Source organism: Carassius auratus, unplaced genomic scaffold, assembly GCF_003368295.1.
Source record: "Carassius auratus strain Wakin unplaced genomic scaffold, ASM336829v1 scaf_tig00217296, whole genome shotgun sequence".
Lineage (NCBI taxonomy): Eukaryota > Metazoa > Chordata > Actinopteri > Cypriniformes > Cyprinidae > Carassius > Carassius auratus.
Window position 1 is genome coordinate 15731 of NW_020528987.1, and position 13553 is coordinate 29283.

Below are 13553 nucleotides of genomic sequence, written 5' to 3' on the forward strand. Positions count from 1 at the left end.
ACATTAATCTGCAAAAAAGTGAACTATACCCTGTAAACCCTGCTGCTAGAGAACTTTCGTTCTCCCAATTCCCCTTCAAATTATCCATGGTGGGTTTCAAATATTTAGGGATATTATTTACTAATCTATATGATAAATTATTTAACCATAACTTTTTACCTCTTGTTGATCGAATTAAGGGGGACTTGACAAGGTGGTCCACACTCCCTTTGTCCTTAGCTGGTCACTCTCCCTAAGATACTTTATTTTTTTTTCAGCACATTCCCATTTTTATCACTAGATCTTTCTTTAAGTCAAGTCAAGTCACCTTTATTTATATAGCCCTTTCAACAAAATACATTGCATCAAAGCAACTGAACAACATTCATTAGGAAAACAGTGTGTCAATAATGCAAAATGATAGTTAAAGGCAGTTCATCATTGAATTCAGTGATGTCATCTCTGTTCAGTTAAATAGTGTCTGTGCATTTATGTGCAATCAAGTCAACGATATCGCTGTAGATGAAGTGACCCCAACTAAGCAAGCCAGAGGCGACAACAGCAAGGAACCGAATCTCCATCAGGGACAGAATGGAGAAAAAAACCTTGGGAGAAACCAGGCTCAGTTGGGGGGCTAGTTCTCCTCTGACCAGACGAAACCAGTAGTTCAATTCCAAGCTGCAGCAAGGTCAGATTGTGCAGAAGAATCATCTGTTTCCTGTGGTCTTGTCCTGGTGGTCCTCTGAGACAAGGTCTTTACAGGGGATCTGTATCTGGGGCTCTAGTTGTCCTGGTCTGGTCTGGTCTGGATATGTACTGGATCCGGGTGACTGCAGTGACCCTCTGATCTGGATACAGACTAGATCTGGTGGCTAGGGTGACCTCGGAATGAGAGAGAAACAGACAAATATTAGCGTAGATGCCATTCTTCTAATGATGTAGCAAGTACATAGGGTGTTATGGCAAGTGTTCCCGGTTCCGGTTTACCTAATTAATGCAGCCTAAAAATCATTTAACGGATTTGGATATTAAAAGCATATTAGTATGTTATGTGTAAGCCAGGTTAAAGAGATGGGTCTTTAATCTAGATTTAAACTGCAAGAGTATGTCTGACTCCTGAACAATGTTAGGTAGGTTATTCCAGAGTTTAGGCGCCAAATAGGAAATGGATCTGCCGCCAACAGTTGATTTCTAGGTATTATCAAATTTGAGAACGTAGCGGACGTAGAGGATTATAATGTAAAAGGAGCTCATTCAAATACTGAGGTGCTGAACCATTCAGAGCTTTATTAATAAGCAATATTTTAAAATCTATACAATGTTTGATAGGGAGCCAGTGCAGTGTTGACAGGACCGGGCTAAAATAGGGTCATACTTCCAGGTTCTAGTAAGAACTCTTGGACTCGCTGTAGTTTGTTTACTAAGCGTGCAGAACAACTACCCAATAAAGCATTACAATAATCTAACCTTGAGGTTATAAATGGATGGATTAACATTTCTGAATTTGACATTGAGAGCATAGGCCGTAATTTAGATGGAAATTAAATAAAAAGCACAGTATGGACATTCCTTTGGGGAAATAAACCACCACGACTTCTATTCTGTTCTTCAACTTCCCAAGTCAAAAGGTGGCCTGTCTCTTCCAAATTTCCAGCACTATTTTTGGCCATGTAATATTAGTTAGATTTCTTACTGGAATAACCCCCACTTAGCCAATGATTATCCACCTTGGGTTCATACCAAAACTTCTTCAACTAAATATGATTTACGTCCTATCACTTCACAGCTTCTGTTAGTAATCATCAAAATTACTTTCAATCCAGTCGTTTCAAATTCATTTAGAATTTGGATTCAGTTTAGAAAATGTTTTGGATTACACAGGGCGTCTATACATATGCCTATTTTGAAAAACCATGCTTTCTCACCATTATGTTTGGACTCTGCATATCATATATGGGCATGAAATGGTATACACTCAGTCAAGGACCTGTATGAGGAGAGTGTGTTTACATCCTTTTCTTCCTTATCTGCCAGGTTTGACCTACCCACCTATTTAGTTTTTTTCAGATGAGACACTTTGTGCAGAAACTGTTCCCTCACTTCCCAAATCGTCCTCCAGAATATGCACTAGAGAGCTTCTTTGATCTGAAACCCAATGATAAACATCTTATCTCACTCATTTATAACTTGATTAATACTTTGATACCTGATATTTAAAAGCGTTTCAAAGAGATTTGGGAACTGGACCTCTCAATTCCTATTTCAGATGAACAGTGGTCATACATCCTATATCGAGTGCACTCATCATCAATCTGTGCCAGGGATGGTTTGATACAATGCCAGGTACTTTACATAGCTCACTTGACAAATTCACAATTATCAAAAAAAATTTCCAGACAAGAACGATGCTTGTAACCGTTGTAAACAAGCTCCAGCAGATCATGTGCACATGTACTGGTCTTGCCCTCAATTAGTAACCTTTTGGTCCAATGTGTTTTCACACCCAGGGAAAAGCACTTAATGTCGAGTCCAATCCATTGACAGCTGTTTTTGGTGTTCTGCCATACACCACTTACTCTAGTCCCATTGTTCAAGTGGTGGCTTTTACCACTCTGATAACTAGAAGGAACATTCTCCTTAAATGGAGATGTGCCACTTCCCCTACTCACAATAGATGAATACAAGACATATTTTTTTAATTAAATTGGAGAAATTAAGGTTTATGCTTCAAGGTTCCCTTAAAGCCTTCAGTAGTACCTGAAATCCCTTCTTGAACTTGAATTAAAGGCCTGCTTTATCCCTCTGATACAGTTTCGGATGACACTTAAGAAACGCCTCTCTTAGTACATTCCATAATGATAATTATGAGAAAATATTATGCATCCGTGTTTTTTTTCTTTTGTTTATTTGTTTTTATTTTATTAATTATTATGTATATTTTTATTATTATTTTCTATTCCTCCCTGGGGGGGTGGGGGGTCAAGGTTTGGGGTTGGATATAGTAAAGATATTTTGTTGTATATTGATCAGTTTGATGTAAGTTTATTTTACACTGTCCTGAAAAAATGCCAATAAAAAAGATTGGAAATAGCTGATCATAGCAGTACAAGGATAGCACTTTTTTTAAATGAATTTATCAGCTACTAGTGCTGCAAATCCATTTATTCTTTGCTGAAACTTCTGCGTCTTCATGGAGAGTGGGTCATAGGTGCCTAGCAACAGCAGATGCCACCGGTGCGCAAGCGCAGGCTACAGAGTGCTTTGGGGAAAAAAAGGAGAAAGCGCCGCGCTAAGCGTTTTCCACACATTTTCAGTCGCGACATCATGCAAATTTTGCTGGACTCGGTTGAGACCAACGAGAACATTTGGCGAGTCCAATGACCAAGTCCGAGACAAGTCCGAGTGCAAATGCAACGAGTCCGAGACAAGTCCAAGATGATAGAAAAATGTCTCGAGACCGGACTCGAGTACTACAGCCCTAGGTGGTGCCACTCTTCTCCCTCTAGAAATATGGCAAATAGTCTTAGCAGACAGACAGACAGACTGGCTAAACCGAACGTCTGGAGGACAATGGAGTGCAGCTGGAGGAAAACAAAACTAGAGATATTTCATATTGCTTGGCGGGAAAGTAACCTATCCTACAGAGTTAAAAACTGCTAGATCTGATTACTTTTCTTCTCTTTTAGAAGAAAGCAAACATAAACCCAGATATTTATTCAATACAGTGGCTAAATTAACAAAAAATAAAGCGTCAACAAGTGTTGACATTTCCCAACATAACAGCAGTAATGACTTTATGAACTACTTTACTTCTAAAATCGATACTTTTAGAGATAAAATTGTAGCCATTCAGCCGTCAGCTACAGTATCGCATCAGACAGTGTACTATAGACCCCCTGAGGAACAGTTCCACTCATTCTCTACCATAGGAGAGGAAGAATTGTATAAACTTGTTAAATCATCTGTTAGACCCTATACCATCTAAGCTACTAAAAGAGGTGCTTCCAGAAGTCACGGATCCTCTTCTGACTATTATTAATTCCTCATTGTCATTAGGATATGTCCCCAATACCTTCAAACTGGCTGTTATTAAGCCTCTCATCAAAAAACAACAACTTGATCGAAATAAGTTCCACTCATTCTCTACCATAGGAGAGGAAGAATTAAAAGTTTGTCAAGACACACTTTAAGCCTGACCAGAACGTTTGAAAATGTATAAAGTTTGAAAATGTGAAAAGTTTAAAAAGTTTAAAAAGATTTAAAAGTTTAAGAAGTTTAAAAAAGACAGTGAGTAACATATTGCTAGCATTACAAGCAAGTGACTACCATGTCCTTAGCATGATTACCAAAGTTGCTAGCATGTTGCAAGCATGATTATCAAGTGACTAGCATGTACTTAGCATGATTAACAAGGTATCTAGCATGTCGCTAGCATAATTAGCAAGTGACTAGCCATGTTGCTAGCATGATTAGAAATTACTAGCGTGTCTAGCATTTTTCTAGCATGATTAGCATGTGACTAGCATGTTTCTAGCATGATTGGCATGTTGCTAACATGTAGCTAGCATAATTAGGTGACTAGCCATGTCGCTAGCATGATTAGCAAAGTTACTAGCATGTTGCTAGAATGTTTCTAGCATTATTAACAAGTTGGTAGCATGTTTCTAGCATGACTAGCATGTGACTAGCATGTTTCTAGCAATATTTTAGCATTATTATCATGTTGTTATCATGTTTCTAACATGATTAACATGCGACTAGCATGTTTCTAGCATGATTAGCATGTTGCTAGAATGTTTCTAGCATGACTAGCATGTTGTTAGCATGATTTTACCATGATTAGCATGTTGCTAGCATGTTTCTAGCATGATTACCATGAACGCATAGTCGATATAAAAAGAACTGGACGGCGAGTAATTTCTTACTGCTAAATTCTGAAAAAAAAAACTGAGGTGTTAATTATAAGACCTAAAAACTCTCCATGTAATAACCTAAAACACTAAGACTTGATGGTTGCTCTGTCAATTCTTCATCATCAGTTAGGAACCTAGGTGTGCTATTTGATCACAATCTTTCCTTAGAAAGCCACGTTTCTAGCATTTGTAAAACTGCATTTTTCCATCTCAAAAATATATCTAAATTACTACCTATGCTCTCAATGTCAAATGCAGAAATGATTATTGTAATGCTTTATTTGGTGGTTGTTCTGCACACTTAGTAAACAAACTACAACTAGTCCAAAATGCAGAAACAAGAGTTCTTACTAGAACCAGGAAGTATGACCATATAAGCCCGGTCCTGTCAACACTGCACTGGCTCCCTATCAAACATCGTATTGATTTTAAAATATTGCTTATTACTTATAAAGCCCTGAATGGTTTAGCACCTCAGTATTTGAATGAGCTCCTTATACATTATAATCCTCTACGTCCGCTACGTTCTCAAAACTCAGGCAATTTGATAATACCTAGAATATCCAAGTCAACTGCGGGCAGCAAATCATTTTCCTATTTGGCGCCTAAACTCTGGAATAACCTACCTAACATTGCCAGGGAGGCAGACACACTCTTGCAGTTTAAATCTAGATTAAAGACCCATCTCTTTAACCTGGCTTACACATAACATACTAATATGCTTTTAATATCCAAATCCGTTAAAGGATTTTTAGGCTGCATTAATTAGGTAAACCGGAACCGGGGACACTTCCCATAACACCCAATGTACTTGCTACATCATTCGAAGAATGGCATCTACGCTAATATTAGTCAGTTTCTCTCTTATTCTGAGGTCACCGTAGCCACCAGATCCAGTCTGTATCCAGATCAGAAGGTCACGTCAGTCACCCGGATCCAGTACATATCCAGACCAGATGGTGGATCAGCACCTAGAAAGGAACTCTACAGCCCTGAAAGACAGCTGAGACCAGGACAACTAGATCCCCAGATACAGATCCCCTTTAAAGAACTTGTCTCAGATAACTACCAGGACAAGACCACAAGAAACAGATGATTCTTCTGCACAATCTGACTTTGCTGCAGCCTGGAACTGAACTGCTGGTTTCGTCTGGTCAGAGGAGAACTGGCACCCCAACTGAGCCTGGTTTCTCCCAAGGTTTTTTTCTCCATTCTGTCACCAATGGAGTTTCGGTTCCTTGCCGCCGTTGCCTCTGTCTTGCTTAGTTGGGCTCACTTCATCTACAGCGATATCGTTGACTTGATTGCAAATGAATGCACAGACACTATTTAAACTGAACTGAGATGACATTACTGTATTCAATGATGAACTGCCTTTAACTGTCATTTTGCATTTTTGACAAACTGTTTTCCTAATGAATGTTGTTCAGTTCCTTTGACGCAATGTATTTTGTTTAAAGCGCTATATAAATAAAGGTGACTTCACCTGACTTGATCTGGACAAACAGTGCATCAGTTGAAAGTTTAAAGACTCAAGCTTCGATATTTGACCAATGTTTTGATAAAACATTGTTGCAGTGACAGATATTTAGTAATTTATGTCAGGAGTCCGTATTATGCCAATTTTTTAATAGAAATTCACCACTCCTTCATATTCAGTCACGTCAGCAGCAGTTTATTTGTGTTCACATAGACTCACTGAACAGCGTCAATAAGGATTTATAGACCAAAGATACATATCTGCGGAGATACAGTATTGTTCAAAATAATAGCAGTACAATGTGACTAACCAGAATAATCAAGGTTTTTCGTATATTTTTTTATTGCTACGTGGCAAACAAGTTACCAGTGGGTTCAGTAGATTCTCAGAAAACAAATGAGACCCAGCATTCATGATATGCACGCTCTTAAGGCTGTGCAATTGGGCAATTAGTTGAATTAGTTGAAAGGGGTGTGTTCAAAAAAATAGCAGTGTGGCATTCAATCACTGAGGTCATCAATTTTGTGAAGAAACAGGTGTGAATCAGGTGGCCCCTATTTAAGGATGAAGCCAACACTTGTTGAACATGCATTTGAAAGCTGAGGAAAATGGGTCGTTCAAGACATTGTTCAGAAGAACAGCGTACTTTGATTAAAAAGTTGATTAGAGAGGGGAAAACCTATAAAGAGGTGCAAAAAATGATAGGCTGTTCAGCTAAAATGATCTCCAATGCCTTAAAATGGAGAGCAAAACCAGAGAGACGTGGAAGAAAACGGAAGACAACCATCAAAATGGATAGAAGAATAACCAGAATGGCAAAGGCTCAGCCAATGATCACCTCCAGGATGATCAAAGACAGTCTGGAGTTACCTGTAAGTACTGTGACAGTTAGAAGACGTCTGTGTGAAGCTAATCTATTTTCAAGAATCCCCCGCAAAGTCCCTCTGTTAAAAAAAAGGCATGTGCAGAAGAGGTTACAATTTGCCAAAGAACACATCAACTGGCCTAAAGAGAAATGGAGGAACATTTTGTGGACTGATGAGAGTAAAATTGTTCTTTTTGGGTCCAAGGGCCACAGGCAGTTTGTGAGACGACCCCCAAACTCTGAATTCAAGCCACAGTACACAGTGAAGACAGTGAAGCATGGAGGTGCAAGCATCATGATATGGGCATGTTTCTCCTACTATGGTGTTGGGCCTATTTATCGCATACCAGGGATCATGGATCAGTTTGTATATGTTAAAATACTTGAAGAGGTCATGTTGCCCTATGCTGAAGAGGACATGCCCTTGAAATGGTTGTTTCAAAAAGACAATGACCCAAAACACACTAGTAAACGGGCAAAGTCTTGGTTCCAAACCAACAAAATTAATGTTATGGAGTGGCCAGCCCAATCTCCAGACCTTAATCCAATTGAGAACTTGTGGGGTGATATCAAAAATGCTGTTTCTGAAGCAAAACCAAGAAATGTGAATGAATTGTGGAATGTTGTTAAAGAATCATGGAGTGGAATAACAGCTGAGAGGTGCCACAAGTTGGTTGACTCCATGCCACACAGATGTCAAGCAGTTTTAAAAAACTGTGGTCATACAACTAAATATTAGTTTAGTGATTCACAGGATTGCTAAATCCCAGAAAAAAAAAATGTTTGTACAAAATAGTTTTGAGTTTGTACAGTCAAAGGTAGACACTGCTATTTTTTTGAACACACCCCTTTCAACTAATTGCCCAATTGCACAGCCTTAAGAGCGTGCATATCATGAATGCTGGGTCTTGTTTGTTTTCTGACAATCTACTGAACCTACTGGTAACTTGTTTGCCACGTAGCAATAAAAAATATACTAAAAACCTTGATTATTCTGGTTAGTCACATTGTACTGCTATTATTTTGAACAAGACTGTATATGGGTATATTTACTGATGTTTACTTCATATTTCTTCAGACAGAATCGTAATTTCTATTCATTTTCCACTGATTTACGTGATCTGATGATAAAAAGCTTCTCCCAGCGATCTGTGTGTGTGTGTGTGCAGTGCTGTGTGCTCATGCTGTGTGTAAATAATATAATAAACCATCGATTACAATAGAAAAGCTTGGTATGAGATTTTCTTGAGATCTGGGGCATTTTTATAAAAAAAAGTATAAAAGAGAGTCAGAGAGCCATGGTTGGCTCCGCCAAAGAGGAGAAGCATTTCCAGGTGGTTGATATGGAGCTTGCTTTCTGTACTCATCCAGACAACAAAGGTTGGATTGGCCTTTGCACAGGGCCCCCCAGCCCATTTTGGAAGCATCCGTGAAGATGACTTTCTGCCTGCCAACTATCCCCACCGCTGCCCCCTGCTCGTACCAGCTGGGCTTCATCCATGGGGCCAGGGTTGCACTGCACGCCAGGCTCACCTTGATCATGTGGCGACCGAAAACTATACTGGCCGCATGTAGAGCAGGCCCAGCTGCAGAGCAGGCCCAGCTGCAGAGCTGGCAATGCTGAGCTCATGAGACCTATACGAGCCAACATGATTAATAATGTAATAATAAACATTGCAATATGCCACAATAAACATTATCAATTGCAAGGCATAATTACATTATATGTTTACATTTCATTGGATTACATTGTGTAAAACTTTTATAATTCGGCATTCCAACTCTCATTCCCAGCACAACAGAGAAAAAAAAGAAAAAAAAAAAAAGAAAGAAAAATTACTGAAATGTATTATGACAGTATGTCATTCTGAAGGCTCCTCAGTTGTTGTTTTTTTTTTTTTACAGATCATGCATTAATAACGAAGATAAAAATATGACAAAATGTATACTTTCAGGAGATATTCTCTGTTCCAGGTACTACCTGTGTTTGCAGCTGCGAAATGACATCCTCTCTGGCCGTCTGCCCTGTTCCTTTGTCACACATGCTTTGCTGGGTTCCTACACCGTGCAGGCAGAACTGGGAGACTTTGACCAAGATGACCATGGCTCAGACTACGTTAGTGAATTCCACTTTGCCCCCAATCAAACTCGTGAACTGGAGGAGAGGGTTATGGAACTACATAGAACTTACAGGTCTGAGAGAGATATTACAGACTCTTTTTATTACAGAGAGATTTTACAGTACTTGTCTAATGCAAAAGAGAATATATTACAGATTATATTAATATTAACCAGTATATGTAATGTTCCCTGCCTATGGCCTGAGGTGCTGGGATGGGCTCCTGCATCTCTCTAAACCACACATAAAAAATGCAGTTGGACAATGGATAGGATGTATAATATTACCAAATGTTAACTAATATTCTGTACTGTTTCAGAATAGTTCTAATTGATTTCTTAAAACTGTATTATAAAACTTTTAATAGTTATATCAGTTATTTAAATAATAAATCAGTTAAGGTTAGGGTTTGGTTGTAAATTCTGTATGGAGCTGCTGCTATGCAGCTATGGTTGAAGCTGTTGTAAATGCTGAGAAATGCACACCTATGACTGTCAGAGACGCCTTTGGATAATCAGAATGGTTATTTTCTCAGGGGAATGACACCTGCTGAGGCGGAAATTAATTTCTTGGAAAATGCAAAGAAACTCTCCATGTACGGTGTTGACCTGCATCATGCTAAGGTACATAAAAATCATGTTGTACAAGCTGTAACAACTATAGACAATACAGCAGCAAGTAGCTTGTTATTAGTGCCATTAGTAAATGTAGAAATCATACACTCAACATTTAAATGTCTCATTTAAAATAAAACATTTAGTAACATCATTAATATTAGGCAAACATCTTGCAGTAGAAGTTATGTAATGTAGCTAACTGTGCTTTTAATAATAACCCATTCTTTCTGGGGCAGGATTCAGAAGGGATTGACATAATGCTGGGTGTGTGTGCCAATGGTCTATTGGTTTACCGTGACAGGCTGAGAATCAATCGATTTGCCTGGCCAAAGATCCTCAAGATCTCCTACAAAAGGAGTAATTTCTACATCAAGATCCGCCCTGGAGAGGTAATCAGATCTTTCATAAGATCTTAAACCATGATAATTTCACAAAAGTATCTGTCGCTTGAGAAACCATAGAATAAGCAAATTGTGGCATATTTCTGAAAGCATTAAATAGTCTAAGTAAGATGTAGATCTTGCTTTAAAGGGTTAGTTCACCCAATAAACTTTAAGTGGCTGACACTCCCTCTGAGTTAAAACAAACCAATATCCCGGAGTAATTCATGTACACTGACTGAACTGCTGTGAAGAGAGAACTGAAGATGAACACCGATCCGAGCCAAATAGTGAACAAATGATTGACTCGTTCTCGAGTCAAGAACCGTTTTTGTCAGAGGCGCCCGATTCGAGAACCAAGGAGCTGATTATACTGCGCATGTGTGATTCAGCTTCAAGCAGAATGACATACAGAGCGTCTGAACCGAACTGATTCTTTTGGTGATTGATTCTGAACTGATTCTGTGCTAATGTTATGAGCACAGGTAAACTGAAGGCTTGAATCAAGGGCAATCATCGCAAATGAAGTCATTAGGTCGAGTGCAAAATAAATCTAAAATATCTTAAACTTTGTTCCGAAGATAAACGGAGGTCTCACAGGTTTGGAACGAGTTTTTAATGACATAATTCTGATTATTGGGTGAACTAACCCTTTAAAATATGTAGAGAATTGTCATACACAAAATATGAATAGAGATTTTAACCTGAAAGCAATGATCAACCGGAGAACTTTCCACTGCCATTTGCAATTTTATGAAATTGTGGACTAAGGCTGATTTTTTTGCAAACCTGGCAATTTGTTGCTTGCACACTCTTAATTTGGTTATAGAATTGACTATCCGTGACTCTGGAATTTTTATTACTGATTCTGACCATTTTTATTAAGTTTATTAAGACTGTGTTAATAGAACAATTGCTTGAATCTTAATGAAAAAGGGTAAACTATCTGATTGCCAGAAGTCCTTGTAATAGAATAATGATTAGTTATATCTGAATGTATGACGTAACGGATGATGTACAGTACAGACCAAAAGTTTGGACACACCTTCTCATTCAAAGAGTTTTCTTTATTTTCATGACTATGAAAGTTGTAGAGTCACACTGAAGGCATCAAGGGCTATTTGACCAAGAAGGAGAGTGATGGGGTGTTGCACCAGATGACCTGGCCTCCACAGTCACTGGACCTGAACCCAATTGAAATGGTTTAGGGGTGAGCTGGACCGTAGAGTGAAGGCAAAAGGGCCAACAAGTGTTAAGCATCTCTCAGGGAACTCCTTCAAGACTGTTGGAAGACCATTTTAGGTGACAACCTCTTGAAGCTCATCAAGACAATGCCAAGAGGGTGCAAAGCAGTAATCAAAGCAAAGGTGGCTTGTAACGGCGCTAATGGAGGACAGGAGACAAATGCAAGTACGAGTAAGTTTATTAGAAGTATGATGATGATGAAAGGTCGGAGAGTAACGCAGGAACCACGGTGGCAGCACAGACTGGTGAGTTGAGACGTGGGGTGCGTTGAACGACGATGACAGCGGTGATAATCCAATAGTGGTGAGTGTATTCCAAGCGTGACGACAGGATCCGAACAGAACGGCGACAAGGCAAGGCAGGAACAACACGAACACGACATCAAACACCAGGATCTACAAACAACGATCAGACAAACAGGAAACGAAAGACAGGGTGTTAAATAGTCTGTGGGAACTAGCCGCACCTGCCGCTGATCAGTGATCAGCGACCACACCCACATGAAACAATCAACATGACGTAACCTGACTACAGCTGGAGACGGTGCATTCACGAACCGTGACAGTACCCCTCCTCCTAAGAACGCCTCCTGGTGTCCCCAGAATCTCTTACCTGTCGATTGTAATCATCGATAAGGGAATGATCCAGGATGTCCCTAGCAGGTACCCAACTTCTCTCCTCCGGACCGTAACTCTCCCAGTCCACCAAGTACTGAAATCCGCGTCCCCTCCTTCAAGAGTCCAGAATACGATTAACCAAATAAGTGGTCTCCCCATCTACGAGACGCGGCGGGGGAGGGACCGGGGTAGGCGGATTAATGGGAGAATAAAATACAGGCTTTATTTTGGATACATGAAAGGCGGGGTGAATTCTCCTGTACGTCGGAGGGAGTTTGAGGTGGACTGTCACCGGACTAATGATCTTGGTGACAGTAAACGGGCCGATAAATTTGGGAGCCAGTTTATTAGAAACGGAACGGAGAGGAATGTTCTTAGTAGAAAGCCACACCTTTTGACCCACGACGTATACGGGAGGCCTAGACCGGTGGCGATCGGCTTTGGCCTTGGTGCGCGCCCCCACTTGGAGTAGAGTCTCGCGGGCTCTGGTCCAAGTGCGGTGGCACCTCTGGACGAAGGCGTGAACGGAGGGGACCGCAACCTCGGATTCCATACTGGGAAAAATTGGTGGCTGGTACCCTACACTACACTCAAAAGGAGATAGGTCCGTAGCCGATACTGGTAAGGTATTGTGGGCGTACTCCACCATAGACAATTGTTGGCTCCAGGAGGAAGGATTCTTGGAGACCAAACATCGCAACACCCTTTCCAAATCTTGGTTGGCTCTCTCGGTCTGGCCATTGCTCTGGGGGTGAAACCCTGAGGACAGACTTACAGTCGCTCCTAGTAATTTACAGAATTCTCGCCAAAATTTAGACACAAATTGGGGTCCTCTGTCAGAAACCACGTCTATCGGGAGGCCATGTAAACGAAAGACGTGGTCTATGACGGTCAACGCTGTCTCCTTGGCTGAGGGCAACTTGGCCAAAGGAATAAAATGGGCGGCCTTCGAGAACCGGTCCACCACGGTTAAAACAACCGTGTTGCCCTGGGAGGGCGGGAGGGCGGTAATAAAATCTAGTGCGATATGGGACCAGGGTCTCGAAGGTACCGGCAGCGGTTGGAGTAACCCATCCGGGGACCGATTGGAAGCCTTACCAGTGGCACATACCGAGCAAGCCAAAACAAAATTGTGAATGTCGCGAGCCATAAGTGGCCACCAGAATCGTTGCTTGACTAAAAATCTAGTACGGTTAACCCCTGGATGGCAAGCCACATTAGAGCAATGTCCCCACTGGATAACGTTGGACCTTAATCCCTCCGGCACAAATAAGCGGTTCGGTGGGCACCCGGGCGGAGGCGTTACCCCTTCTAAGGCCGTTCTGACCTTCGATTCGA

General features: G+C 40.5%; 1 protein-coding gene across 6 annotated transcripts in view; it reads left to right on the top strand.

The window, feature by feature from the left end:
* Positions 1-13553, top strand: part of LOC113100533 (band 4.1-like protein 1) — a gene marked incomplete at its 5' end in the record, with an annotated part of 153550 nt that overhangs the window by 8517 nt on the left and 131480 nt on the right. For all 6 annotated transcript variants that reach the window (XM_026265214.1, XM_026265218.1, XM_026265215.1 and 3 more), the window contains 3 exon segments: positions 9212-9430; positions 9892-9979; positions 10210-10362. In XM_026265214.1, coding sequence (XP_026120999.1) covers positions 9212-9430; positions 9892-9979; positions 10210-10362 — 460 coding nt within the window.